The 27,231-nt window shown below is 38.5% G+C and overlaps 2 protein-coding genes across 14 annotated transcripts in view; one reads left to right on the top strand and one right to left on the bottom strand.

The window, feature by feature from the left end:
- nalcn (sodium leak channel, non-selective) overlaps positions 1-10,843 on the bottom strand; it is a 142,879-nt gene extending 132,036 nt beyond the window's left edge. For 4 of the 9 annotated variants that reach the window (XM_047370207.1, XM_047370203.1, XM_047370204.1 and 1 more), the window contains exon 1: positions 10,711-10,843. Coding sequence is in view for 1 of the 9 variants with exons in the window: in XM_047370202.1 (XP_047226158.1) it covers positions 10,711-10,758 (48 nt within the window). In the remaining 8 variants the exon portion in view is untranslated. Of the gene's footprint in view, positions 1-10,558; positions 10,636-10,710 lie in introns of all 9 variants that reach the window. The other 5 variants (XM_047370205.1, XM_047370206.1, XM_047370209.1 and 2 more) reach the window with 3 other exon arrangements.
- A 1,702-nt stretch (positions 10,844-12,545) lies between these two features.
- itgbl1 (integrin, beta-like 1) overlaps positions 12,546-27,231 on the top strand; it is a 90,694-nt gene continuing 76,008 nt past the window's right edge. Inside the window, exons 1-2 of one of the 5 annotated variants that reach the window (XM_047370213.1) lie at positions 12,546-12,798; positions 16,703-16,905. In XM_047370213.1, the coding sequence (XP_047226169.1) occupies positions 12,707-12,798; positions 16,703-16,905 (295 nt within the window). In that variant the 5' untranslated portion in view covers positions 12,546-12,706. The remainder of the gene's footprint in view (positions 12,799-16,702; positions 16,906-27,231) is intronic. The other 4 variants (XM_047370211.1, XM_047370214.1, XR_007038961.1 and 1 more) reach the window with 4 other exon arrangements.

Below are 27,231 nucleotides of genomic sequence, written 5' to 3'. Positions count from 1 at the left end.
CAGGTGCATTTAATGCCATCCATCTTCCTATAATCTCTAACGTCTCCACCACCCCTGCTAAAGAAAACCTTCCCCACAGCATGACACTGCCACCACCATGTTTTACCATGGGGAACAGAGTGATGTGCAGTGTTAGTTCTCCACCACATGTAGCATTTTGAGTAGGCCAAAATGCTTAGTTTTAGTTTTTTATGTTCAGCACAACGTCTTTGAGATGTTTGCTGTCTCTGCTACAGTCCATACGTTTTGCTGAGCTTTAAACTTGATTTCTGGTGACTTTTTGTAAACAATGACTTCCTTCTTGCTAGTCTTCCATAAAGGTCAGATTTGTGGAGTGTATGACTGACAGGCTTTTAACTGCTGGGATATTTGGGTTGCATGATAACCTGGTGTGACAGGTACACATGGGGAAGAAGCAGATCAGAAAAAAAACTAAGGTAAGGTGATGAATAAACACAGAATGAACACAGAGGAAGCCGTGTTGTTTCACTGAGCTGTTGGTCTCAAAAGCTCCTCCAAAGTTATTATGGACCTTTTTGTAGCTTCTCTAATTGGCCGGTCTGTCTGTTTAGGTGAACAACCATGTCTTGGTTGGTTTGCGATAATCGAGAACTCTAAGAGAAGCTTGGGATATTACTCTCCCACCTGACCCTGCTTTAAAGATCCCATAACTTTCTCCCAAAAATCACTGGTGTGTTCATTTGTCTTCATTGAGTAATGTTCTTTAACAAACCTCTGAGTCCTGCCACATCTTTCGACTATTTGCTTGTAAAAAAGGTTTAGAAACCATTAATCATTTTTCCCTTCCACTCCACAATTATGGGCTCATGTTAGCAAATCAAAGTTCCAAAAAGTACGTGTAAACTTTTGGTTGTAACATGAGCAAACGTAATAAAGTTTAGGGGGATTAAACACCTTATGGTGTTCGTCCAACTAAGCTTTTGCAATAATAATAGACCCCCTTTTGGATTGTCTTAAATAACCCTAGCCTTAAAGTATACATTGCTTTATTGTCAAAGTTGCTGTGAATCTGTGCAAAAGGAATTTGAATCAGGTAATAAGAAAAAAAGAGGCTTATGCCAAAAAAATTATATCTTCTTGAAACAAAAACACAACATTATGCCAGCAATGCAAGCAGGACAGTGCAAAAGTGCCCCTCTCATTCCCTCACATGTTCTTAGCAGTAAAAGAAACTGTCCACCCAATAAACCCCATGTAGTCGGAAGCAATTTCCCAGTGTAATTGCTACACTTAACATATGCAGATAGAGACGTGAGGGAGAGTGAAAACAAAATTGCAGGGTCTAAGTGCTATTATGTGGGCGTATAGGTGGCAAAGACTGCAATTACTTTTCCATTTGGAGAGAGGACATGTTCTTCTCTGAGAAAGATGTGATCTCTGGACAGAGTAATTGTAACTATAAGCATTTAAGAAGAAAAAAATCTAATTTTCCTTGTTGAAGTTTTGCTCAAGAGTTCAAAGAAGAATCGCAAGTGTAGTCTGTGCTTCTTTGATGTTTGTAGTTGACTTTTTAAGCAATGTTTATGCAAAAGTTGAAGGGTTGGTTATTTGCAATTCCCTTTACTATCATTTGATCTTGTTGTTTATCATGAATTATAACATTTCTCATATCTCAATAAAGTTCAAATGATTAAGTTATAGGCTAAATGTATTAATTGCTACAAAAGGAACATGCAGTTATTACCCCACTCCATCAGATCCATTAGATTTGTTTTTTTACCATTTCTTTATGTAGTATATTATTAATTATTGTTTTTTTAGTACTTTTTAAGTTTTTTAATTGGATTGTATGTTGCACCTAGGATTTGTGAGGATTAAAATTTCCCTTCTGCTGTATATGTCCTGCATATATAGCAAATCGACAATAAAGGAGACTTTAACTTTTGACTTAATGGTTCATAAGTACAAGTTTCATTGACCCCTACATTTATTTTTCTTCCACAGTATTGAAGATAAAGCAACGCAATGCTTCCCCTCGACCAGCTGCTGCACACTGACAGTCAGCTTTTTTAACTGACCTACTGCACTTCTCAAGACAAATTTGGCTGTTTCGAAAATTCTCAGTCGCAAAACATAGAGACTTTAGGTGTGGAAACTAAAGGAGCGCCACGTGTCACTTTCTCTCTGACTGCAGACTGGCTACCTGAGGAAATAGCCCCACTAATTACCAACTAATATCAGCTTGTAATATTTGTATTACTATATCAACAGAACAATGACGAAAAAGGTCTAATTTTCTGCACAGTTAACACCTGAAAAGTAATAATGAATTTAGTGGGCATTTATTCTATATTTTGTATACACTACCAGTCAAAAGTTTTAGAAACACTTTCTCGTTTAATGGTTTTCTTAATGTTTATGACTATTTACATTGTACGTTGATTCTCACCGAAGGCATCAAAGCTGTGCATAAACACATGTCATTATATATCTAACAGAAAATTGCAAAAGAAATTTAAATGTATTTTATATTTCTTAAAGGTGACCTATCATAGTTCCTTTTAAACATTTGAGTTAGGTCTATGGGCTATACCAAACATGTTAATTACATTTTACGCACAAAATCATTCTCAGATAATGAGATTTCACCTCCTCAGTTCCTACTTTTTTGAGCTCCTTTCAGAATGAGCTGTTTTAGCGCTCTGTCACTTTTATGCAAATTGGCTGTATCTGGCCACGCCCTCAACCAGCACTTCGCAAGTGAAAACAAAACCAAGTACTTACATTTCTATCATCTGCAGATTTGCCAACAACAGTGGGGACTGCATTTTTCTTCGTTCTAAGTATTTCTGCAAATCCTGGCGTGTACTTTTGTGAGATCTCAAAGCAGTCCGTAGTGAAGTGATTTGTGCAAACCAGTACTGTCTTTGGCAATGTGAAGGGAATATTACCCTCAAAAATAAAATAAAGCCACAAATCTGTTATCCGATAGCAGGAGAATGTGTGTGGTAAAACCACCTGATGGTGACACGTGATCCTCTACTGAAAATCAAGTGGGTGGAGCTCCACTTAAGTTGCTAGTCAGGGGCGGGACTCAGGTAACATTGCTGGGTGCTAGTGTAATTGTGACGTCACAATTACACAGCTTTTGAAGCTGCGCATTTTCTAGAAAAAAATAAAACATTCATTTATTGCCATAAAACAGCTACATGTTTTTTTTTGGGGAGGGGGGGAGGGGGTTGCATTTGGACTGTTTTTAGAAACATTAGGTATCCAAATGGAAGTATAAAAAATGATCAAAAAGTTAATTTTGTATAATAGATCCTCTTTAAAGTAACCACCCTTTGCAGTGATGACTGAAATATTAACCTTTGGCCTTTTCTCAATGAACCTCTGAGAAGTTCCTTCAAGACTCTTTGGAAAACCATTTCAGGTGACCACCTCATGAAGCTCATGGGGAGAATGCTAGGAGAGCAAAGCAGTAAACAAAGCAAAGGGTGGCTATTTTGAAGAATCTAAAATATAAAAATGTCATTTCACACTTTTTGTTTACAACAAAAATCAATTTATGTTCATTCACAGTTTTGCTGCCTTTGGTGAAAATCTACAATGTAAATATTCATGAAAATAAAGAAACCCATTAAGCAAGAAAGTGTATCACAAACGTTTGACCAGTAGCGTAAATATAATGCCTATATAGCATTTTTACAATTTTAATTCAATTCAATTCAAAAATACTTTATTAATCCCAAAGGGAAATTAAATGTTGTTATAGCTCATATTATGCAGGTTTCTTCAAAGAGCTGTAGATGCTGATGGCTGTGGGCAGGAAGGATCTCCTGTAGCGCTCTGTTTAACAGCAGATCTGAAGAAGCCTCTGACTGAAGACACTCTGTTGTTGTAGGACAGTCTCATGAAGAGGATGCTCAGGGTTCTCCATAATGTTCATCATTTTATGAAGAATCTGTCTTTCCACAATGATCTCCAGAGGTTCCAGAGGAGTCCCCAGAACAGAGCCAGCCTTTTTTATCAGCTTGTTGAGCTTTTTTAAGTCAGGTACCAGTTTTCGGTACTTTTGTGTCTGTTTATGTGGTAATAAATGGTAATTCATTTAATAATAAAATCTCAAAAATTTTCAATTTAACATATTTATTTCTCAATATATAAACTTTAATGAATATATCAAAACAACATCCAGCTGTTGATATTGTGACATCTCAGTTGTTTCAAACATTTCTTCAACATTAAACTATATTAACTGATTACACAGTGTAATGTACAAATTAAAACCCAGCCATGTTGCTGGGTGCAGACGGGTCGCTAACAAATGCAGGCATGCTAACGGTGCTGAATGCAGGAGTTGTAGCCGTAGATCTGAGGCCGACGAAAATTTTCTCTTCAGCCTTGACAAAAATCTTGTGCCTAACCAGGTCAGTGTGTATACACACACACTTAAAAGAATATATATATGGCTGGGCCCGGGGTTTCCTCTGACTGCAGCCTGTTTAAGCTATCTACATATTAGACACAACATTCTTGCAGAAAAAAAACTCTGAAATGTTTATTTATCTTCTACCTACTATATTTATATGTCTACATCAATCTTTTTTCTTCAATCTTTTTTCTTCATCTTTAACTGTCTCTCTGTCTTTCTGTCTCTTTATCACATCTTTTATCCATTTCTGTCTCTTTCCATCTTTCTTTCTTTTCTCTATTATGTATGTATTTAATTACCAAACTCAGTCCTATAGATCCAGGGGTATAATTTCACCTCTGACAGCCAAGCCGGGTCAGAACCTTTTATTTGGTGGTGACTGGACTTTAGCTGTGTGTCAAGGGCAGGGCATGAAACACCGGTGCCATTTTGTGTACTTCTACTTTCGCCACATGTACCAGGAGTAGGAGACTTAGTCCTGCTGCTGCTCGCAGGAGAGGAAGTGCTGCCATCAGAACTAAATTTGAAGCTTTTTAAAACCGCAGATATCCTTGCCTGCTTTCTAGGTTTTAGCAGCATGTTTTTCGATCCGCTGTCAGGCGCTTGTGTTCACCTGCATGCGAGCGCACGTAACTCAGTGTATCAGCCTCAGCGTTGGTGAGGCAGAGAATGAGGAGTGTGTTTTCATCCAGCCTTTGTCAAGTTTGGCCACAGAAAGTAGAGTAGCGACGACGCAGGGACAGAAATGCTTCACAACGTAATCTAATTAAACGAATGACATTAACTGTTAAAACGTACTATTACTACATGCCATTGTCCTCTTTGGGGGTGGGCGGTCTGGTTGTTGGGGCGGGGCGCCCCACTTAAAAACTGGAGGGGAAACGCTGCAGGAGCTTCCTCAGATTAAAAGTATTCCCACCGCTGGCCTTGCACATAAATATGCAGCAAGCGTAATCTGCATCGCATTTTGAAAGGTGGAGCCATACTTTCAAGTGCTTTCTATCAGCCATGCTTTGTTGACAGTACCAGCGGCTACAGACATCATTACGTTCTTGTGCATGCAATGCTGTGTTCATGTCCGGCATGGAAAATCGCCAACTCTTCCACTCCCTCAGTGTCAGAATGATGCGTTTAGCTACCGAAACATGGTACCGTTTGATTTTACCTGAATCGGTAGTCGGTAGTACTGACGGAATTCGGTCGGTACCTATAAAAGTACCGAATTCAGTACCCATTCCTACCGGTATCAGATGCTTTGCAGCTGGAGGGAGTTTTGCTGATATTTGTTTACTTTTGGACATTTGTTATGATGCATCACCATGGCAACGGGGTTGTTTTTTTACAACTGCCACTAGGCAAATCAGGTCACAATCTTGTTTTTCTCTACTTGAAATATAAGCCCCTTGTTCAGAGGCAACCTGTAATAAAGAGGACTGTGAGAAATTGTCACAAGAAGCTGAAGAAGCCCTGCGATGTTGCTTTGAGGCTACACACTGGGACATACTGTGGCAGCCACATGGAGAGGACATCAATGCCATGACTGAGTGTGTGACCAACTATATAAACTTGTGTTTGGATAACACCATACCCAACAGAACGGTTAGCTGCTTTTCCAATAACAAACCCTGGATCGATGGATGTCTGGACAGAGCCAATGAACTAAACACATTTTCAATAGGTTCAGTTCAGAAACAAGCTCAGCATCCTCCTCTCCTGCTCACAGCCAAACAGACATCCCACCCTTCTTTGACCCACAGCTTTCCTGTCACACCTCAAACATTTTATCTTCCACCTGAGCCCTAGACTCTTCTGCTTCTACATGTTTGCCTTCAACTAAAACAGAAGATGCTGATGCTCCCGTTGCCTCCCCCTTCCACCTGTGTGTGTCAAGAAGTCTGGTGAGGAGACTGAACCAGAATAAGGCTGCAGGTCCAGATCATGTCAGCCCTAGAGTCCTGAAGGTCTGTGGAGAGCAGCTCTGTGGGATTCTGCAGCACCTCTTCAACCTTAGCCTGGCCCAGAAGAAGGTTCCAGTGTTGTGGAAGACCTCCTGTCTTTATCTGGTACCAAAGAAAACTCACCCATCAGCCCTCAATGACTATAGACCTGCTTCCCGGACATCCCAAATAATGAAGGTCCTAGAGAGGCTCCTGTTGGCCCACCTGAATACGCAAACAATAAACTATCAGGACCCCCTTCAGTCTGCTTATCGCTGTGAAGTTGGAGTTGAAGATGCCATCATACACCTGCTTCAACAAACCCACTGTCATCTCCTGGATCAAAGACTCCCTGACAAACAGACCACAGTTTGTGAGACTGAAGGGTTATGAGTCTAACCACGTAGTCAGCAGCACAGGAGCACCACAGGGGGCTGTACTCTCACCATTCCTTTTCACTCTGTACACCTCAGACTTCCAGTACAAGACAGACTCCTGTGATCTGCAGAAATACTCGGATGATTCAACAGTTGTGGGGTGGATCAGAGATGGACAACATGCAGAGTACAGGGAGCTGGAGGACCACTTTGTGGTATGGTGTAGAAACAATCATCTCATGTTGAATGTGAATAAAACAAAGGAGATGATTGTAAATTTTAAGAGAAACAAGAATAGTTCAGACACTATTTCCATCATGGGAGAAGAAGTGGAGGTGGTGGAGGAGCGTAAATACCTCGTTGTTCACCTGGACAAGAGACGGGAGAGCAACTGTGAAGCCGTCTACAAGAAGGGACAGAGCAGATTGTACTTCTTGAGGAAGTTTAGGTCTCTCAGTGTTTCCAGCAAGATGCTGCATATCTTCTATAAGTCTGTTGTGGAGAGTGTAATCTCGTCTGCCATCATCAGCCAGGGACTTAAAAAAAGCTCAAAAAGCTAATTACTCTGGAACCTCTGGAACCCTGAGCATCCACTTCATGGGACTGTTATACAACAGAGTGTCTTCAGTCAGAGGCTTCTTCAGATCTGCTGTTAAACAGAGCGCTACAGGAGATCCTTCCTGCCCACAGCCATCGGCATCAACAGCTCTTTGAAGAAACCTGCATAATATGAGCTACAACAACATTTAATTTACCTTTGGGATGAATAAAGTATGTTTCAATTGAATTGAATTTGAAAAACAAAAAATGGATTTTCTTTTTGTTTTACAATGCATGGAGTCTTAATGCAAAAGATGTCCACAACCGGCATACTCTAGATGATAGGGTTCCAGATGATACATTGCACAGTGAATGTTGGAGGCATGATTATGATGACAGATGAGAAAATGAGGAAATTGTGGATTTATTTTTACTGATATGGTCATCAGAATAATTAAATATCAATCAAATTGCATGACATCCTAATATGGAGCAGCACTAATATAGGCCACCTCAGTGTTAGAAAATTACTGGGGAGATTTAGTTGTGATCACAATATATTTTACATTGCTATAATGTGCAGGGAATACACTTCTGTATACTGGTAATATTTTTTCTTTATAATTATTTTTTACAATAGAAATGGACAATAGAAGTTGGTTTGAAGTGCACTTTTGCATCTGAAATGGGAAGTTTATACTGTGAGGCAGGTAACAAAACCATTACAACCTAAAGAGAGAACACTACATGATCCCAAGCACATCTAAAGACCATTCAAACCTTGCATGTATCTGGACTGCAGTAAGAAACAGGTCCATCTAAAGAAAACCAATCAGACACGGTGTTGCAGTTTAAATTTCACACACCGCCCAGTGTGCCAGCACATCCAAACCCAGAATAAAGTAACAGTACATCTGAAAGGGAGAGATCTAAAAGTGTTCCATTTCAGGCTTTCTTAATGTTTTTTTTTTTTTTTCTGGAGTTAATTTTTATGTTTTGGACTCACAGAGCTCTTTATTTATCACCTTGCCTTAATTTTCTTGATCTGCTTCTTCCCCAGCTCCACCTGTCACACCAGGTTATCATGGCACTCATCAAGTCTCCCAGTAGTTAAAAGCCTGCAAATGTCCTCAAATCACTAATATATTATCTGCCCATTCACCATTGCCAGTTCATGTCTATTTCATCCATGGAAATTCTCAGTTATGTGCTATATAAAATGCTATAAAATGTGCTATGTAAACAAATTGAATTAAATTTGAAATGAAACTTTATGGATCTTTCTGGCAGCTTTTGTAACCTTCTGGACATTTAATAAAAAATTACACCGAGGTAGATTTCTTTATTTGTATGTTTCACTAATTACAAATCCTGTCCATAAAAGTTATGAGTTAAGTCAGACCTGTTCCCGGTGCATGTTGGACTCTGGCAGGGCTGCCCTTTGTCATCGGTCCTGTTCATAACTTTTATGGACAGGATTTCTAGACGCAGCCAAGGGCCGGAGGGGGTCTGGTTTGGGGACCAGAGGATTTCGTCTCTTCTTTTTGCGGATGACGTGGTCCTGCTGGACCCTCTAGCCAAGACCTACAGCATGCACTGGGGCGGTTCGCAGCCGAGTGTGAAGCGGCTGGGGTGAAGATCAGCTCCTCCAAGTCCGAGGCCATGGTTCTCAACCGGAAAAGGGTGGCTTGTCCTCTTCAGGTTGGAGGGGAGTTCCTGCCTCAAGTGGAGGAGTTCAAGTATCTCAGGGTCTTGTTCACGAGTGAGGGAAAAATGGAGCGGGAGATTGACAGACAAATCGGTGCGGCTGCCACAGTAATGGGGGCACTGTGCTGGTCCGTTGTGGTGAAGAGAGAGCTGAGCCGAAAAGCGAAGCTCTCGATTTACCGGTCGGTCTACGTTCCTACCATCACCTATGGCCATGAACTTTGGGTCATGACCGAAAGAACGAGATCCCGGATACAAGCGGCTGAAATGAGCTTCCTCCGTAGGGTGGCCGGGCACTTCCTTAGAGATAGGGTGAGGAGCTCGGCCATCCAGGAGGGGCTCGGAGTAGAGCCGCTGCTCCTCCACATCGAGAGGAGCCAGTTGAGGTGGCTCAGGCATCTATACCGGATGCCTCCTGGACGCCTTCCTCGGGAGGTGTTCCAGGCACGTCCTACCAGGAGGAGGCCCAGGGGACGGCCCAGGACACGCTGGAGGGACTATGTCTCTCGGCTGGCCTGGGAACGCCTTGGGCTCCCCCTGGAGGAGCTGGAGGAGGTGTCTGGGGAGAGAGACGTCTGGGCGTCTCTGCTGAGTCTGCTGCCCCCGCGACCCGGTCCCGGATAAAGCGGAAGACGATGAGTACGAGTACTAATTACAAATATAAACAATGCCAACTTGCTTGCTTTAGATTTGGCAATATGATAAAAGCCTTGTTCACTGCTATTCATAGCTCTGGACCAGTTTAGATAAGTTTAAATTTATTCCAACCTAGACCTAGACCTGTAAAATCAAGACTGTATTTATATGCAATACATACAGCTTCTTTATAGAATAGTTTGCGACCTTTAATACATATTCTTTTTATTAAAATAATATACATTTTAACACTTACTATGCTTGGAATTTAAACTGGACCCAGCTAAACAACCATTGGCTCACTATAAAGAAACTAATGTGAGAGGGTCTAGGGGCTAAACAGGGTTGCTGTTTTCCTTTTTATTATTTTTGAGAGTGCATTCATCTGTCCATTCATGGTATGTGACCTAATGACCAAAACAATCAAAAGCTTGCTCAAAACCTAAACTACACTAGGATATTGAAAATGTATATTTTTTATCTTTTAGATTAAACGTTTGTACAACACTGAATCTTGATTTTCTTTTTATACTTCTTTAAAATATGAACCAATATTAATATGAAATAGGATATTTTGGAATGTAGTTGCTGACCACTGTGATTCGGCTTTAACTTGAAGCCAGGAAGTTCAAAAATCATTTGGTGGAGACTGGATTTTATAAACACATGAGCAGCTGCTTCAGAAGCATTTGAACGTAACAATAAAAATGGCTGTCGTCGCACTTGATCAAAAACATTGAAAACCATATTCATTCTCTGATAGAAAACGGGAATTACATCACAGGGACAATGTTACTATGGAAACGTTAAGGAGAACAGCTGATATGGGGATATAAACAAGCTAAACACTGGACTTATTTACAACTATGGGCAAGCATTAGCCCTTAACAAAGCTAACTTTATATGTGACACCCTGTTTAGGAGATAATGCAGTACACAAACAAGAATATTGAATCGAGGCCTACTGCGGAGGATGAGATTTCCTTCACTTCCTGAAGGACCAACAAGCTAGCGTGCAGCAACACCGAGCGGGAGGAGCATCCTAAAAGCAAAACAGCTGGATGCTACCTTACGTTCTTGGCGATTTCAGACTAAGAAAACATTCTGGAGCACTTACGAGAGAAGGATTTCCCCTATCTGCCGTGTCTGGCCCTATCCATGGCATCAGCCGTTAACTCTGGTCTTGCTCGTATACGTGTGGGAGACTGCGGGAGCGCGCAGGATGCAATCACATCAGCTGCGGAGGCGCGCAGGCATTTCCAAGGTAACCGCTTCAGCCCTTCCTGTGTCACTGCACCACATGTTTGTTTAGATCCAGAACACGACACCTCTTGGCAAATAAACACATTCATTGTACTGTTTACTTTCAAATATAAATTATCATACTTTATTACATAAAATAAGAAAACAAATATTTTAATTAAATGCTTTCGCATTATCCGGACGAATTATTTATACATCATGGTGCAGTAAAGACATTCATCAATAATTGATAATAGTATGGGGGAACCATTACCAAAAATTTTGGTTATTTTCTTTTTTTACTTGAGAAAAGACAAAATGGATACAGGATCACAGAGGATGCCAATAGCCCAACAGGAAAACTGAAAGAGCTGTGGGAATATCTGTCAAGTAATGGTCTGGAAAGTACTATGTGTGGGGAAATGTTTTTGCATCTTTCATATTTCTCGTCTAAGAAGTAGACTTAAAAAACATAATCGTTTCCTCCAAGAAAACCATCCAGGCCCAGTTAAAAATCTACCAAAAATATGGAGAAATTTGTTCTTGTCTAATGAAGCAGACTTCACCTCATGAAAAGGTTCGTTTGGCACAAGAACAATGCTGAGGATTTCCAAAAGTACCTACACTGAAACATGGTAATGGTATCTCACTCTGGGGTTAATTTTCTACAGACAAAATTTGGCTTTTGGTAAAGATAGAACAAGGTCATATTTAGTTCCAAATATCAGTTTATACCTAAATCCTTCAAATGTCTGCAAGAAAGCTTAAGATAAAGAGGGATTTTTTGACCATTCCAGTGAGTCCAAGCATACATCGAAAATAACAACACAATGGCTTGATATTACAGAAAAGTGAGGTTTTAGATGACCCAGACAGATTACAGAAATAAATCTGATGGAAAATTTGTAGGGAAGTCACCTGCAGAGTTCTGATCAGGAGATCAAATCTGTCAGATGTTCAAATCTGATAGATTTGGAGAATCTTTGCAAGATAGGTTAATCAAATTTTGATAAGTCAAGATGTGGGATGCTGACAAACTTACCAAAGAAGACTGAGTTCTAAGATTGCATTTAAAAAAATGTAACAACAAAGTTTTAGTTTACGAGTGTGCACACCTAAATTAGCATGTATCTAAATTGTAGATTTTTGGTTTATATTTTTCCCTGTAACAGATTTAGTTTGTTTTCCTTGTGAATGGCACTGAGCATATGTCACATTACAGGTGAGCAAAGTTTTGAAATTATTTTAAATGGTCTCATTTTGCATCGCAAAAACATGCCATTTTAATAGGGGTGTGTTGACTTTGAGATCGACTGTCGGCCTTGTTGTTTTAGTGTGAATTATTGATTTTTAATGTATTCCACTCAAGTGATCCACCGACACATGTACTCAGGCAACCAGTTTTGTCGGGTCTCCAAACCTAAAGCATTTTTGTCATCTTTATTCATAACAATTTACTGTTAGAGGTCTGGATCTCATTTGTCATACATGAAAGGAAAAGCTAAAAACAGAATTGCTACACCACAGACGTTATGGGGAATAACAATGGGGGGGGGGGGAAAAAGACAAAAACAGTCTGCTTCTGATTAAATGTCAAACTGGTGACTTAACGTTTTATTTTGGCAATTTTTTACCTACTTTAGCTCCAGCCCATGACTCCATCTGAGAGTTTGGACTAATCAAAGGCACTTGTATGTAGAGGAGTGTTGGACTCTGAAGGAACTGAGCCAGTTCAGGCCAGCCTGCTTCTCTTGCTCTCCCTCTCTCCTTTTCTCTTCCCTCTCACTCTCTCTTCCTGTCCTGTCTTAGGAGCAAAAGATTTGGGAAATTCCTTCAAGCTACTTTATTTCAGTTTTCGGTGGGATTTAAACATGCACACTGAGGTTTTTGTGCAGTCGATGCTGGTACCATTGTTTCTGATCCTGCTGTCTACCTTTGAGGACGTTTTGTTACAGTCTGTTAGGTGAGTTTCCATAAGTCTGTTTGTATCTTTTATTGTTTTTCTATTTGGGGGCAATCCGGAGTGGACGGAATCAAAGGGAGGTACAAAGTTTTGTTGACTTACCAGGTTGGGGAGAGCAACGTTTGAGCAAAGCCAGTGATATAAATATAGTTTGCACTTCTTTCTGGTGAAGTTTCAGCATATTCCTTCATTTCAGAGTGATTTGCTTACTTTGCTATTGTTTGTTTTGGGGTGTTTTTTTACTGCAACGGCAGTGTCTGAATAACATAATATAACTGACATTTTCCCCAGTTAGCTTTTGTCAACATACCATGCGACCGAAAGTCAGTTTTACAGCTCTGAGTGTCACACAGGGCATGAAGTTAATTTCGATGGTGGAATGGAGTGGCAGGGGTGTGTGCAGGGTAAACGTTATCCAGCTGGGGCCTCTCAAAGTGGAATTTATATTTCCTCTCTGTGCCAAGGTGGGTATTTTTTTTCCATGGGCTCTCATTTTACACAAAAACAAAATTCCGTATCTCCAAACGAACACATCCTCACTGGAAGATCGTGGTGGCAGAATTATGCTCTGAGGTTACTTTTTTCAGATGGAACTAGGGATTTTGACATGATTGATAAAGTTATGAATAGTTACAAATACCAGTCAGTTTCGACCCAAACAACCTCAGGTGTTTACATGAAAACTGAAGAAGAAAGATTTCCTTTTTCAGCATCATGGGGTGCCCGGACACACATGACCACCGTACCTTCATCCGGTTTCTCATTCATTCTGATCCACTTCTCTGTCCCTATTGAGCAAAATTATTTATATTATGCTGCCATTACTGTTTTTTAATGTGAAGATGATGTGTTCAGGGTGACTTGCAGTGTTAGTTTTTCCCGCTGTACAGTGTTTGGTCTCATCTAACCAGAGCTCCTTCTTCCACATGCCCACTACAAGGCTTGTTCCGAACTACAAATACGATTTCTTATATAGCTGTTTCTACAATGACATTCGTTCATAAAGATTTGTGGAGTGCATTAGATTTGTAGAATGCATGACTGATAGTTGCCCTGTCAACAGATTCTTCTACCTGAGCTGTCGATCCCACCTGCTCTAGAGCAGGCCTGTCCAAGTCCAGCCCTCAAGAGCTACTACTCTGCGTCTTAGCTGCATCCTTTCTCAAATTCCAAGCCTAATTCCAGTCCTTGAGACTGGATTAGGGCACCCCCGCTCTAGAGTTACCATGGGCACTGTTATATATAAGCACCATGGCTGCTTCTCTGGTTAAAGTTCTCTTTGCCATGCCTGTCAGGTTCATAGTTGTGCCAATGCGTTTACTGCTTTCAGGTGATAATTTGAGATGTTCAATTCTAGGCATATGGAGAAAAAGCATAAAGGGTTGGAAACGTTTTGCAGGGCACTGTATACATGTCTGTATTATCTAGACTTTTTAATTGATACTGACTGGATTCTTTCTCTCAGTGGTGTGACACAAACACTAAAAAAGCACTGCTATAGACACCAAAGTTTCAAGATTTATTGACATTCTTCTCTTTAAGGTTTTTTTTGCAGCACTAGTGGCCTTTATTTTTGTTATTTGAAGGTTGGCAGGAAGTGGGGTGAAGAGAGAGTGAAAACATGCAACACAGGTCGTCGGGGTCGGGACTTGAACCAGGGACAGCTGCATTGAGGACTGCATGTCCTCAACGCATGCCCTACCGCTACTCCACGCGCCACGCCCTTTTACAAGACCTTTAGTGTGAAAAAATTGGCTAATATTATTGTACTCCACCTTTTTCCCATTGCTTCTTGGCAGGCTATGTCTCCAATAAAAGTGGATGTTGCAAAATTTAACAATGGTGATTCACAGCTTCACAGCTTGAGGTTGATTAAAAGAGTTACCATATGCATTGTGTGGTTGTTAATGACTAAGCAACTCGGTTATGTTAAAAAAAGCTCTGCTTGGTTTGCCCCATTATGTGTTTTGTTTGAACTGATCGGGGATCTGTCAGTCTGTCTTTTCCAAAGCCACGTCTCCAGCATCAGAACACTAAACCAAATCTCCCTAAAAAAATAAAAAAGAAAAAGAAAAAAAATATATATATATATATATATATATATATATATATATATATATATATATATATATATATGTGTGTGTGTAAATTTTTTCGGTAAATATTTTTTTTCTATTTTCCTCCTTTTTTTTATTTTTTATATTTACTTTTTTCTATTGTCTTTCTTAAATTGAATTACCAAAGGGGATACAATGCTATTTTTCATCTATCATCCAAAGGCAGTGCAACTAACATGTGGAAGAAGTATGATGTCATTTCAACAATAAGGTAAAATAGGTCCTTTGTTGGAGTCCTGCGAGCTACTAGAAAGTACCTTTCCTGGACTGATCTGCTGAGAACAGGACTCTGATCCCTTATCCTTAGCATACAACATTAATATGTTGTGGGCTATGTTGACATATAATCTAGTACATATCTAGTACAGCACAGGTGATATAGCTGTAACATTACCAAAATTGCTCAAATTTGCTAATTCTCTTAAAAACAAATGACAAAGCAGTGTTTAAGCCATTTTTGATAAAAGTAGCAATGTAAAGGATTCTTCTGTTACATTATGGTGATCTCTTTGCAAAAATGCAATATCCATGACAATTATAATCAGTGCCAAATCCTGCTAAAATAGGTGTAATAGTTAATCATTTACCTTAGGAAAAGCATATATCTTTATGCACAGCAGTTTCTTCTATTTGATAATTTAATGTGTTGCACTTATAGACCAAAAAAATTTAAAAACAAGCATTACCCTTTTTGCAGAGAAAACTAACATCTGGTATTTACTTGTTTAATGATAGCTTACTTAACAGTCACTTTGATAAGTTTTGGCATTAGGCTCTTCCTGTTAGTATCTTTTCTCAATAGTGAACGACTGTCTTGCAGCAAATGTAGAGGGTGAGAAGAGGCCACAAAGAACCACACAGAATGATGACAGGCATCAGCAGTGGTGGCATGTATTATCCCACAGAGGAACATTTATTTTGTACATTAAATAAACTATATGCCAAATGTACATGTCTGTGATTGTGCATGAAGTGTGAGGCAGATCATGTGGAGCAGCAGAGCAGTTGGAGTCCCTGAAAGAGGCTGCAGACATGCAACAGTGCAGACCACAGATAAAGATCAACGAAGGTCAAAGCAGCACTGAGCAAACCAAAAACACAGAAAATCAGAATTTGGTCATATCATTATGACAAACGTTCTCCTAATTCACAGATACAACATTTACAGCTATGGTTTGTGAGGGAATGAAGACTAAAAGGCTAAAAATTCCCCTAATGCTTGAAGCAAGTCTGAAATGGAACTTGGTTCGCTTTCTGATTACACATGGAAAACACACATTTTATGTTTAGGAGAAAAGTCATGAAAATGTGAGCTGTTGATTGGTTGAAATGCATGTCCAATTGCCAAACTCCTTGCCAATATAAAGAGAGAACTGGGACAGAATAGAAATGTCAGACAGCATCCAAATGAAATATAAAAATGCTCACTAAGAAGAGCTATAAAATAGAGTAATAGCAACTAGGTGCGGTCATTGAAAGATGAAATTTTCTAAGTGCTTAATTTTTGGGATTGATTAGCCATGTGAATGTCTGCAGACTGCCCATAAAGTAAGGATTATTAATAATTTCCAGTAATCTTTAAGTAGGCCTTTTTTCAGTAAGTCAATAGAATACTTTCAAATAAAAGAAACATAGGTAACTTTACAGGTAGATTTTGCTGCACATTCCTGCAAGAGTAATTTTTACACCAGTGTAAATTTTGTTTAAATAGAGACATGTGGCGACGCCTATGAGTTACCCTTTCAGTTTTTTAAAACAGAAAAACTGATCTCTTCTCTTCTTCTCAGCCAGGTGGGTCAGGTGTGCAGGCTCTCCCAAGAGTCATCACTGCGCCGCTGCAGGACACCTGATGGCAAAATATGCAGCGGTAGGGGCAAATGTGACTGTGGAATCTGCATGTGTGAAGTCACTGATCCCGGAAGGTTCTTTGGTCCTCGCTGCGAGTGCCATGACTGGGTCTGTGCTACACATAAAGGGAAAATTTGCAATGGTGTGTATACCACTATGTTATCATTCTTTCCTATGTTATTTTCAGTACCAGGTACTGCAAAACTATTAATATTGCCTAAGCTTTTTCTCATTTCGTCATGTTGCAACCACAAATTTCAATGTATTTAATTGGAATTATATGGGATCGACCAGGGGTTTAAAACTCACACAGCCCCAAGTGGACCGTAGTGGCCCTGAATAACCTTGGATACAATGATAAGTGGGGAGTGCATATATATTCAGCCCTTTAATCTGATACCCCCAAGTAAAATCCAGAGCAACAATCTGCGTTCAGAAGTCACTTGATAAGCAAACAGTTTAGTATACACATGGCTGTTCTGGCAAGACCTCAAAGGTTTGTTAGATTATTGGACAAACAGCATCATGAAGACCAAGAACACACCAGTGGAGTAAGGTGTAAAATTGTGGAAAACTTTCATGCAGACTTTTGTCATAAAACAGTTTCCCAAACATTGTAAGACATGCAATATGCATAGCACATAACTCTGGAGGAGACATCCACAGCTCAGGTAGGGAAATCTACAGACAGGACAACCTTTAGTTGTGCACCTCATAGGTCTGGCCATTGCGGTAAGAGTGGACACCAGAAAGCCATTTTTTAAAGATATTTGTTATAAGTCCTTTCAGCAGTCAATCACAAACCTTGTGGAGGCCCCAACAAACATAAAGAAGAGGGTGGTCTGGTTAGATTAGACCAAATTTAAGCTTTTTGGTCCACATTCAAAACCCTATGTGTGGAGAGAAACTAACATTACACATAATGGTGATTCCACCATCACCACTATGACATGGTGGTGCAGCATCATGCAGTGGGGGGATGCTTTTCTTCAGCAGGAACAAGGAAGTTGGTTAAAGTTGATGGGAAGATGGATGGAGCAATCCAGGAGGTTGCAAAACACTTAAGATTGGGACAGAGATTCACACCCAGAAAGATAACAACTACTGAGACTACTTATTTACTACTTTGTATTGGCCTATCACTTAAAATCCCAATAAAATACATTGATGTAATTTGACAAAAATGTTCAAGGGATGTGAATACTTTTGTAAGGCACTGTAAATGGTCAACAACTTAGAATGCTTCTTTTGTTGTTGGATATTGTTTAAATGATACTATGCAGATCCACGTGGCTCGACATATGTTACTACTTGGATGTGGTTTTTAGAGAAAGGTCAGTAAGTGATGCAGCAGATATCCTCAGTGTGGTTTAGATCAGTGCAGTTTGGCAGATGGACTCTCCAGCTGATGTTTAGGATCTGTTCTAACCAGCAGCTAGAAAAATGAAAACCTTTTTCATGTCATCCACAAACTTGCTTTAAAAAGGCAGTGACCTCCCACATGTTTAACCCTTTGATGGTTTCTCTGTTCTGGGAAACACAGACATTTGGCTGTTATCAACAGAGCAATCAAGACCTACACATTACATCAATGGATGAATTTAAGTGGGGGAGGGGACAATTTTGAGGTTATGTGACCTCATGCTGTCAAAAACAAACTAATACATTGATATAAGGTCCAAAATGGCAGACTTCATGAACAAGATGCACATTGTGAGCTAAGAGTTGTTATTTGTCATATGCATACTGATATGAGAGGATTGCTGTTCTTTAGGAGTGATTAAATACATATTTGTGAAGAAAATAGGAATTACATTTAAACAGATTAGATAATAAGGCAATATGTGGCCCAGAGACCGGTATAAAACAGGAATAGTTACTCTCTTATTTTGAGTCTTTTATTTTAAAAATGTACTATATTGACATATTAACATTGATTTTACTCTCAAAGAGGAATTATTAATAAATTGACCATGTATCTTATATGTAGTCTGTGAATTTTGGTGTGTAGTTTCTATGGTCTAAGAGGAAGATAGAAATGGGTGTAGTTTTGTCACCTGATGGATCATCAGATTCAGAGGAGGGAACCAGTGATGATAAGGGTTATTTAATAACAAGGGTTGAAGCTTGTTCAGCTTTAAAACCAATTGGTTATTTTTTTTAACCTGTAATCAACTTTTTTGTCTTTGTGACACTTTTTAAAATGTTGAAATGCTAAAGAAAAAATTGCATAACTAATTAATTGTTTAGAGGTGAAAATAAATTGTTACATGGATTATTACAAACATGTTACTTTTTTGTTGTTGTTTTTTTACCCTAACCAGGCAATGTATGCAGGGGGATACAAACTATAAAATGAAAAATAAAGGTCCTATTTAAAAAAAACAAAACATATGTGTGTCACACGTGTCATTTTAGCCTAAATATGTTGGAAAGTTGGAAAGACTTAATTTTCAAACGTGTTTGAATGTGCCTGCGCATTTGAGGGTTAATGTACAGGGAAATGTATTTAAAACTTCAGTTGCTGTTAGACTATTGTGGTTAACTTTGCATGTTTTATTTTACTCTAAGTGAGAGAGGAGCAGTATTTGACAGCTCTCATTGCCTTGAAGCAGTTCTGAGGCAGTCATTACTAATATGCTGCTGGCTTGGTGTCAGATGTTATGAGCTTTTGTTGGCAGACATTGCTTTGAACTAATTTTATGAGTCAACTACAACAATTCGTCAGTGTGTTCAGGGGAAGCTGAATACTATGGATGGTGGTTTATTGTGCACTTCATTATACCAACTATACTAATTTTATGTGATAATTCAGTTGGTCAATGAAAAAGTCTGTATTTTACTCCTAGTTCTTCTGTGTAACTGGGCTGTAAAAAATGTAACCCTTTAGAGTTCTATCTGGTTTTGCTTTCTGGTCTAAATTAAATATTTAAGGTCAACAACCAATGTTCAATACCAGACAATGATTAAGTAAATACAAATGTAGTTTTCAAATTATTTCATTTATTGAAAGAAAGAGGCTATCCAAACCGACCTGGTGTTATGTGAAACGGTTATTGGCACCTAAACCCAATAACTGGTTGTTCCATCCTTTGTGTCAAGCTGCCATCAAGTGTTTGTGATAACTGGTAATTGGTCATTTACATCGCTGTAGAAAAAATTTGGCCCACTCTTCTTTGCAGAATTACTTTAATTTAGTCACACTAAGGGGGTCGCCAGGCCTAACTGGCTTGTTTAACAACCCACAGCATCTCGATTTAGGTCCAGACTTTGACTAGGCTACTCCAAAAAAGTTCATTTGGAACAATTTAGAGGTGGCTTTGCTCATGTGGTTTGGATCAATGTCCTGCTGCAAAATCCAAGTGCACTTTAGTTTATGTCATAAAGTGATGGCTGGACATTCTTCTTCAGAGTTTTCTGCTAGAGAGCAAAAGACAGCAAGTTGCCCAGGTTTTTAAGCAACAAAGCAGCCTCACACCATCACACTGCCACCACCACGTTTGACTCCTGGTATGTTTTTTTTTTTTTTTTTAAACGCTGTGTTATATTTACACCGGACATAATTGGACATGCACGCTCAAAAATATCCACTGAAATATCCACAGAACCTTTTACTAAAACTTTTTGTATCATCAATATGCTTTTACGCAAATGTGAGATGGCTCTTTATGGTCTTTTTAGTCAGCAGTGTTTTTCCACCCTGAAACTCTTCTATGGATGCCATTGTTTTACAGTCTCTTTTTTATTGTTGAATCTTGAACACTGACTTTAACTGAGGCAAGTGAGGCCTGCAGTGCTTAAGATGTTGTTTTGTATTCTGTTGTGACCTGGATGGTTATTCAGTGCGCACTTGGAATATTTTCTGTATAGGTCTACCACTCAGGATGAAAGTTCAGCACAGTTCCCTGTTTTCTTCATTTCTGGATGATCACTCTCTTCACTGGCATTGCAAAGCTATAGAAATGGTGGTGTAACTCTTTCCAGACTGATAGACTTTATTTTTCATTGGTTCTTGAATTTATTTAGCATTTGTCATGATATGCTACTTTTTGGGGTATTTTACTTCATGTTGTAGGACAGGTTCCTTTTCACTGATGTGATTATACAGGTTTGGCAATGATGAGGCTTTGGTGTGGCTAGTGAAATTAAACAAACAATGTGGCTTATTATAGTTAATTTATGATTTAACAAGCAAGGTATTTGTATTTTCACATAGGGTTAGGGTTATGTAGATAGATTTTTTTCCTTAATAGATGAAACCTTTATTTAAAAACTGCTTTTTGTTTTTACTTATTTTTCTTCATCTGAGATTACAAGAGTTTTATGATCTCAAAAGAGTGAAAAAATGCAAAAAATGCCAAATAGAAGAAAACTGCAAATGGGCAAATACTTAAAAACATGCAACCTTGCAAAAATAGACTCCCTTTACATGTGTTCCTGCTCACATTCCAGTGATCAATCAAAGACTCAAGTTATTTTAATTACACTTGAATTAATTATGCACCAAACAATGGATCATTGAAAGAAGACAACCAGTTTATTTTAATTGGCTCTGACTGGTGATTGGCAGATCAAATGCTGAGCAAATAATATATATATTTTCTTCCTCATACATTAAACACATTGAAAGTGAAAACTCCCACTTTTAACTGCAACAAATGACATTTTATTTTAGGAAGTTAAGTAAAAATCATATAAAGGTTAAAGACGTGCTCTGATGCATACATTGGGTTCCTCTTTCGTGTTGAATTGGACTATCCGCCGCATATTCTTTTTATTATTTTCTTATCAGTGTTTATCACATTTAATTGTAGAATTGAAACACAGTTTACACAACAAAGTTTGCAAGTAATATAGTCCTCTAAAAGAAAATTGGAATCAGCCAGAAGTCAGACTCGATTATTGAGACCTGAAAAAAACTGAAAATCTCTGATTGGTGCATCTACTTTAAGGGAACTTTAAATGTTAACCTATTCTCACCTTGAAGTCTTAAATTTAAAACTGTTTGTACTTCGTGTTGACATTTTGTAGTCACTTTCTCATTTTGTACTGCCAACTAATTCGATGCACTACCTTTTTGGCCGGATCAGTATGGCTTTGGCAAGGCTGAAAGGATGTCGTCGTCGCTGGCTTTTTTTATAGCCTTTGCGTCATTTTGTTAAATTAAAAATAAATGTAGGTGACAGGAACACTGGTAATACCTAACTAAAAAAGAATAATGAAAAACAGCCCTGGGCTATAGCAAAAATGTGAACTAATAATGCAATTGCCTTTTAAAAGCTTTGAATCAAAAGCTTGCTCTTTGTTTTTTAAACCTGTCTGTACAATCTTTTTGGTCTCCTTATAACTGTAATGCCCTCATGGCCACGTATGGAACTATTTTCGTCTATTTAATTTACCTTCAATTTGGTTTTATTTGAACTTTTATACAATCAAATTTAAGGTGTTAGTATTTCTTCAATTACAACATTATTAAAACAAAATTAGTCTAATTCAGTCCTCTGTAGTAAGTTAGAAACCAAAAGTAATCCAGGAGCAAAGAGAAATTTCAGGGTAAATGTGTGAAGGAGTTTGGTCAGTAATTGTATACTTTTTTTTTGTGAAGCTCATAGCATACAACAACACAGCAGTTATTTTCTGATCTTTAACAGATTAGTGTGAAGATTATTAATCAGTTGAAAGAAAAAAAATTAATGAGCACACTCACCTCAGATGTGACCTCTAACCTAAAAGACTGCCTTTTTGCAGGTCACATCAAATACCCTTGTAGGATCATAGATTTAGTCAAAGCATCTAAATCAAAGCAGATGGCGGCTCAATATCTCAAAACATGCAGTGCCTCTGACCTTGCTATTTCTTATTGTTCTTCTTGAGTTGTTTATCTAAATGCTCTACAGCACATTTACTGTAAATTTACAACTTGATTGCGTTAATGAAGATTAAATGTTTGGGATACAGGATGATAACTTAATGTTTCAACGGCATCAGTCAGGATATGTTATTATGGCTAAATTGATATAATGGTGACATTTGTGGATCTTAAAGTGGTGTTGCAGATCCCCAAATAAAAACACATTTTAATATATTTTAAGCTACATACATCCCTGACATGACATAAAAGAGAGTCCACATAGATTCCAAAAGTCTGTATCTGACCACCTCTGACTTTGCTTGTCCATCCCACACTCTCCTACTGAGCTGATATCAGTGAGCTAGAAAGCCTTTTCTCCCCAGTCTCGCGAAAGGAACTGATTGGTCAATTCCCAAGTTTGGCTGTTTGACATTTTTCCGCATTGTGTGTTTTGTCTATTGTCAACTTTATTATTAAGTTGCGTTTCCCTTTGTATTTACAACCTGGTACCGTTGGTATCCAAAGTTGGAACCATTCAAACCTGCATTGCTTTTGCCAAAAGATCAGCACTGCCTTCCTACCAGTCCTACCAGATAGCTATTTATGCCATTATTGCCTAATGTCATTGAATTTGGTTTTTATCGGTTCTTGAATTTCTTTAGATCTTGTACTTAGGTGTTACTTTTAGTCTACTTCATGCAGTCTAAAAGGTTTAAGTAATTTCTTGATTGTACAGATCTGTCACTAGTCAGGCCAGGGTAAGACTAGTGAAACTGACTCAGGTATTCCAAAAACGTGTTTTACAGGGTTGATACTATATTTTCAACTGCAATTACAGGATGTGTGAAATTACTACATTTTGCAAATTTATTTACATTTTTTATAGTTATTTAAAAAACTACAGGTTGCACCCTCTCCCTAAAGCTTATATGTTTGATGGGGTGTCTTGAAAGTTGAGGGAGGAATACAGGTCAGAAATAAAAATAAAAATCCACAACTTTTTGTGTCCCCTTTTGTCCCTGAGCTGTGAATGAGGTTTAATGGAGATATGTGAGCATCCAGAACACGTACTGTATAATGGAGATAGGTGTGCATATGGGTATGTGTGTGTGTGTGTGTGTGTGTGTGTGTGTGTGTGTGCGTGTGTGTCTGTGAGAGTGTATGATTTATTTGGGAAGACAAGCTGGCTGCTGTGAGGAGCTCATTATGGTTCAGCAGTCTGGCCCTGCTTCATCCTGATAATGGGGTTTCACTCACTGCTACAGACTCTGCCATTGGCACCTATGCATTAGAAGAGGGATGGATTTTCACACCCACCAATGCCCCACCCTGTGTCTCCTACCGCATGCATTCACACATACACACACCATACAGGATAAGGTTAAATCTTATCTATAACTCATCAGTACACACATGCATAACACCAGCCACGTGCTCACACAGTTGTATGCTTGTCCCCAGCAGTTACAACCAAAGCATGAAAAGAATGCACCCCCACTATGCACACACACGTACATGTGCATCCCCACTCTCAGCGGTCCATGCGTACACAGCATGCAAGGTGTGCTTTTAGAGTTCGGTAGACAATTTCTCTCCCTGCGGCTCCCTTATCTCTGCCTGTCAGAAAAGTCTACTGATAAGATCCAATAGATTTTCTTCCTTAGGGTTTAAGTGTGTGTTTTTCATTACCAAAAAATGGCAACAAGATGTTTTATACCGCATGTTTGAATCAGGAGAGGTTAATTTGCATCACCTCAATTAGAGCAACAAGTCCAGGTGGCTACAAATTATAGTGTGTTTTTTACAGCATTGAATTTATGCAGAATTGGATAAATTGAGACTTTAAAAGTTAAAGACCAATGGATGGAGTTTCAACTCGTTTTTAACATAAGGTTACAAGGTGATTCATTATTTGACAACAGATGTTTGGAGTGTAGTTGATCTATTGTGTGAGATTTCTCTTGTTATCAAGCCATGAGATTATTTGGGCCCAACTCGCAAAATGTCTGTTCTGTCTTATAGCCTGTCTCAGTTACAGCATACATCTTGACAAAATATTTTGTACAATATTGTGTCTGGATTTTTTTCATGATTAGGTGTCCTGCTCAACAATTGACTTGTATCCAATTGGAAATTGTAGTTACTATTAAAGTCTGTGATTCCTTCACCCAAATAAAATAAAAAGGGACGGGCTGTCTGGGAGGGAATGTTAGCTAAAATCAAAACTGCCTGGACCTTAAATAATCAATAAAATATCTTAAATATGTATGTGATTATCCAAATGACATCAATGGCACATGTGGTGAGTACCCAAACGCGAGCAGGATACAGCCAGGATCATGATTATGGTAAATTTTATGAAGTAAAATCTTAATAACTACAATAGATAAAAATAAATTGTATGTAGACCACAAAACCTGGCTTTAAAACCACAGTGGCTTTACAGGAAGGTCAGACAAAGAATAAAAAAAAAAGGACATGGAGAATACTGGCAGGAATAATTACTGGGTTTGAAACAGGTGAGTCTGATTAACTGACTGTGGGTGTGGAGAGAACAGGGAGCAAGATATCACTGAGGGGTTTGGGTGTGGTATGACACTAAATTATTACAAAAGAAAAAGACACGTATCAGTAAAACAATACCTAACAGAACATATCTAAGCCCTGCTGTAACCCAGAATGCAAAACACAAGAACTGTGTTTGACTGAAACAAAAAATTTTATTTTTTGAAACAAAAGATAGCATTAGGCAACAAGAAAACTGACCATCAAAGTGAGAAATGAAACCACAAATCCTTCAGTCATGATGATAAACGCTGTTTTGTAACACTGACAGATAGTTTGGCCCATGTACATATTTTTATTGGCACCCAGAAAAACAGGGTGGAGTAACTGCTCTCAGGAAATTAGCAAAATGTGATACAATTTGGAACTACAGATTTGCATGGCCAAATGCTGAAATAACCTGAAAACTCAGTTCAAATGATCAATAGTCAAATTAAAATAAACCTTTAAACCAGAATGCAACAGCGCTTTGAATTTATTATTATGACATTTTTGTATTGTATTTTATTAACTACAAATTAGCCAATTGGAAAATGTAATTACTTTTTTTTGGAATTGACAAGGATATTTAAATGTTTATCAGATTAAGCACCCTTTATTTAAATTTCTGAGGTTTTCCACATCTCGATCTGGACTTGGTCTCGTTCTTTCTAAGTTATGATCTTGGTAAAATGCACTCTGGTCTTTTGTAGCCTTGAATAAATATCAGCAAATCACAGCAATGGCCATCATTGCCTTGCTTTTATTTGCCTCCTGTCAATAGACATACTAGGTGAATACATAGTACTACTACTACTACTACTACTACTACTACTAATAATAATAATAATAATAATGCATGAGGAAAGTTTATATTTGAAAATGCTAGAAAGTAAGCATATTATTATATCAGTGGCAAAAGAGCAGGTAGTCATGTTCCTATTAAGTATTCCACCAGAAACGATACAACCAAACTTCCATGGAATATGTATTTTTTCTGTGAATACTCTATGTAAAAAAAAAAAAACATTTCAGTTCATGCAATTTAAAATGTTAAAAAACATAAAGCATTAGCAGAAATTATTCATTTGTTATTAATACAATAATGCTTAATAATAATAATAATAAGCTATTAAGCTATATGCTTAATATAATAATGCTTAGTGGCTCTATTACTGTTGTCTGTGTGGAATGCCTATAGAGCAGTTTTTTTATGGTGGACTGGCCCACAAAATGGTTTTGTCAGATTCTGGCCAGTTTATGGATGGGCCACACCATCATGATAGAACTGCAAAGACCAGTCAGTCAGTTATTTTCTATACCCCTTCTTCCATAGTGGGCTGCAGGGAAGCTGGTGCCTATCTCCAACAGTCTATGGGCGAGAGGCAGGGTACACCCTGGACAGGTCACCAGCCCATCGCAGGGCAACACAGACACACACAGGACAAACAACCATGCACACACTCATTCACACCTAAGGGTAATGTAGAGAGACCAATTAACCAATTAACCAATTAACAGTCATGTTTTTTGGACTGTGGGAGAAGGCTGGAGTACCCGGAGAGAACCCATGCTGCATGGGGAGAACATGCAAACTCATGCATAAAGACCCCTGGCCGAAAGTCAAACTCAGGACCTTCTTGCTGCAAGTCAACAGTGCTACCAACTGCACCATTTTATTTATTGCAGATCTAAAACAATCCTTCTAAGCTGAGAATTGCTTTTGCAAAGTTAAAATAAACCAATGATTTTTTTTTTTTTTGTTGAGTTTAGTTTTTTTTTTCACTCCAACACAAACACAGCTGAGCAACTGGGAGGAAAACAGAAATAACATCTGTAGACCAAATGTTGGGGAAAAAAAACCTCAGTCATTTTGGCCCACTGTTGGTATTTTGATGGCAGTAAATCTTCTTGCAACGTCTTGCCTTTTTTTAGAATAAACTGTTGTATGCAAGAAAAGCCCTAAATAAACACTTGTTAATAAATGTTCCAACATTTCAGTTAATTGTGAGTGGTCATTTGAAGGAATATTAGATATACTTTTTTGAGGATTTCATGAATTTGTCCTAATTG

This window comes from Girardinichthys multiradiatus, chromosome 7 (assembly GCF_021462225.1).
Source record: "Girardinichthys multiradiatus isolate DD_20200921_A chromosome 7, DD_fGirMul_XY1, whole genome shotgun sequence".
In the NCBI taxonomy this organism is placed as follows: domain Eukaryota; kingdom Metazoa; phylum Chordata; class Actinopteri; order Cyprinodontiformes; family Goodeidae; genus Girardinichthys; species Girardinichthys multiradiatus.
The sequence above is the reverse complement of the archived record's forward strand: the minus strand, read 5'-3'. Positions and strand labels throughout refer to the sequence as shown.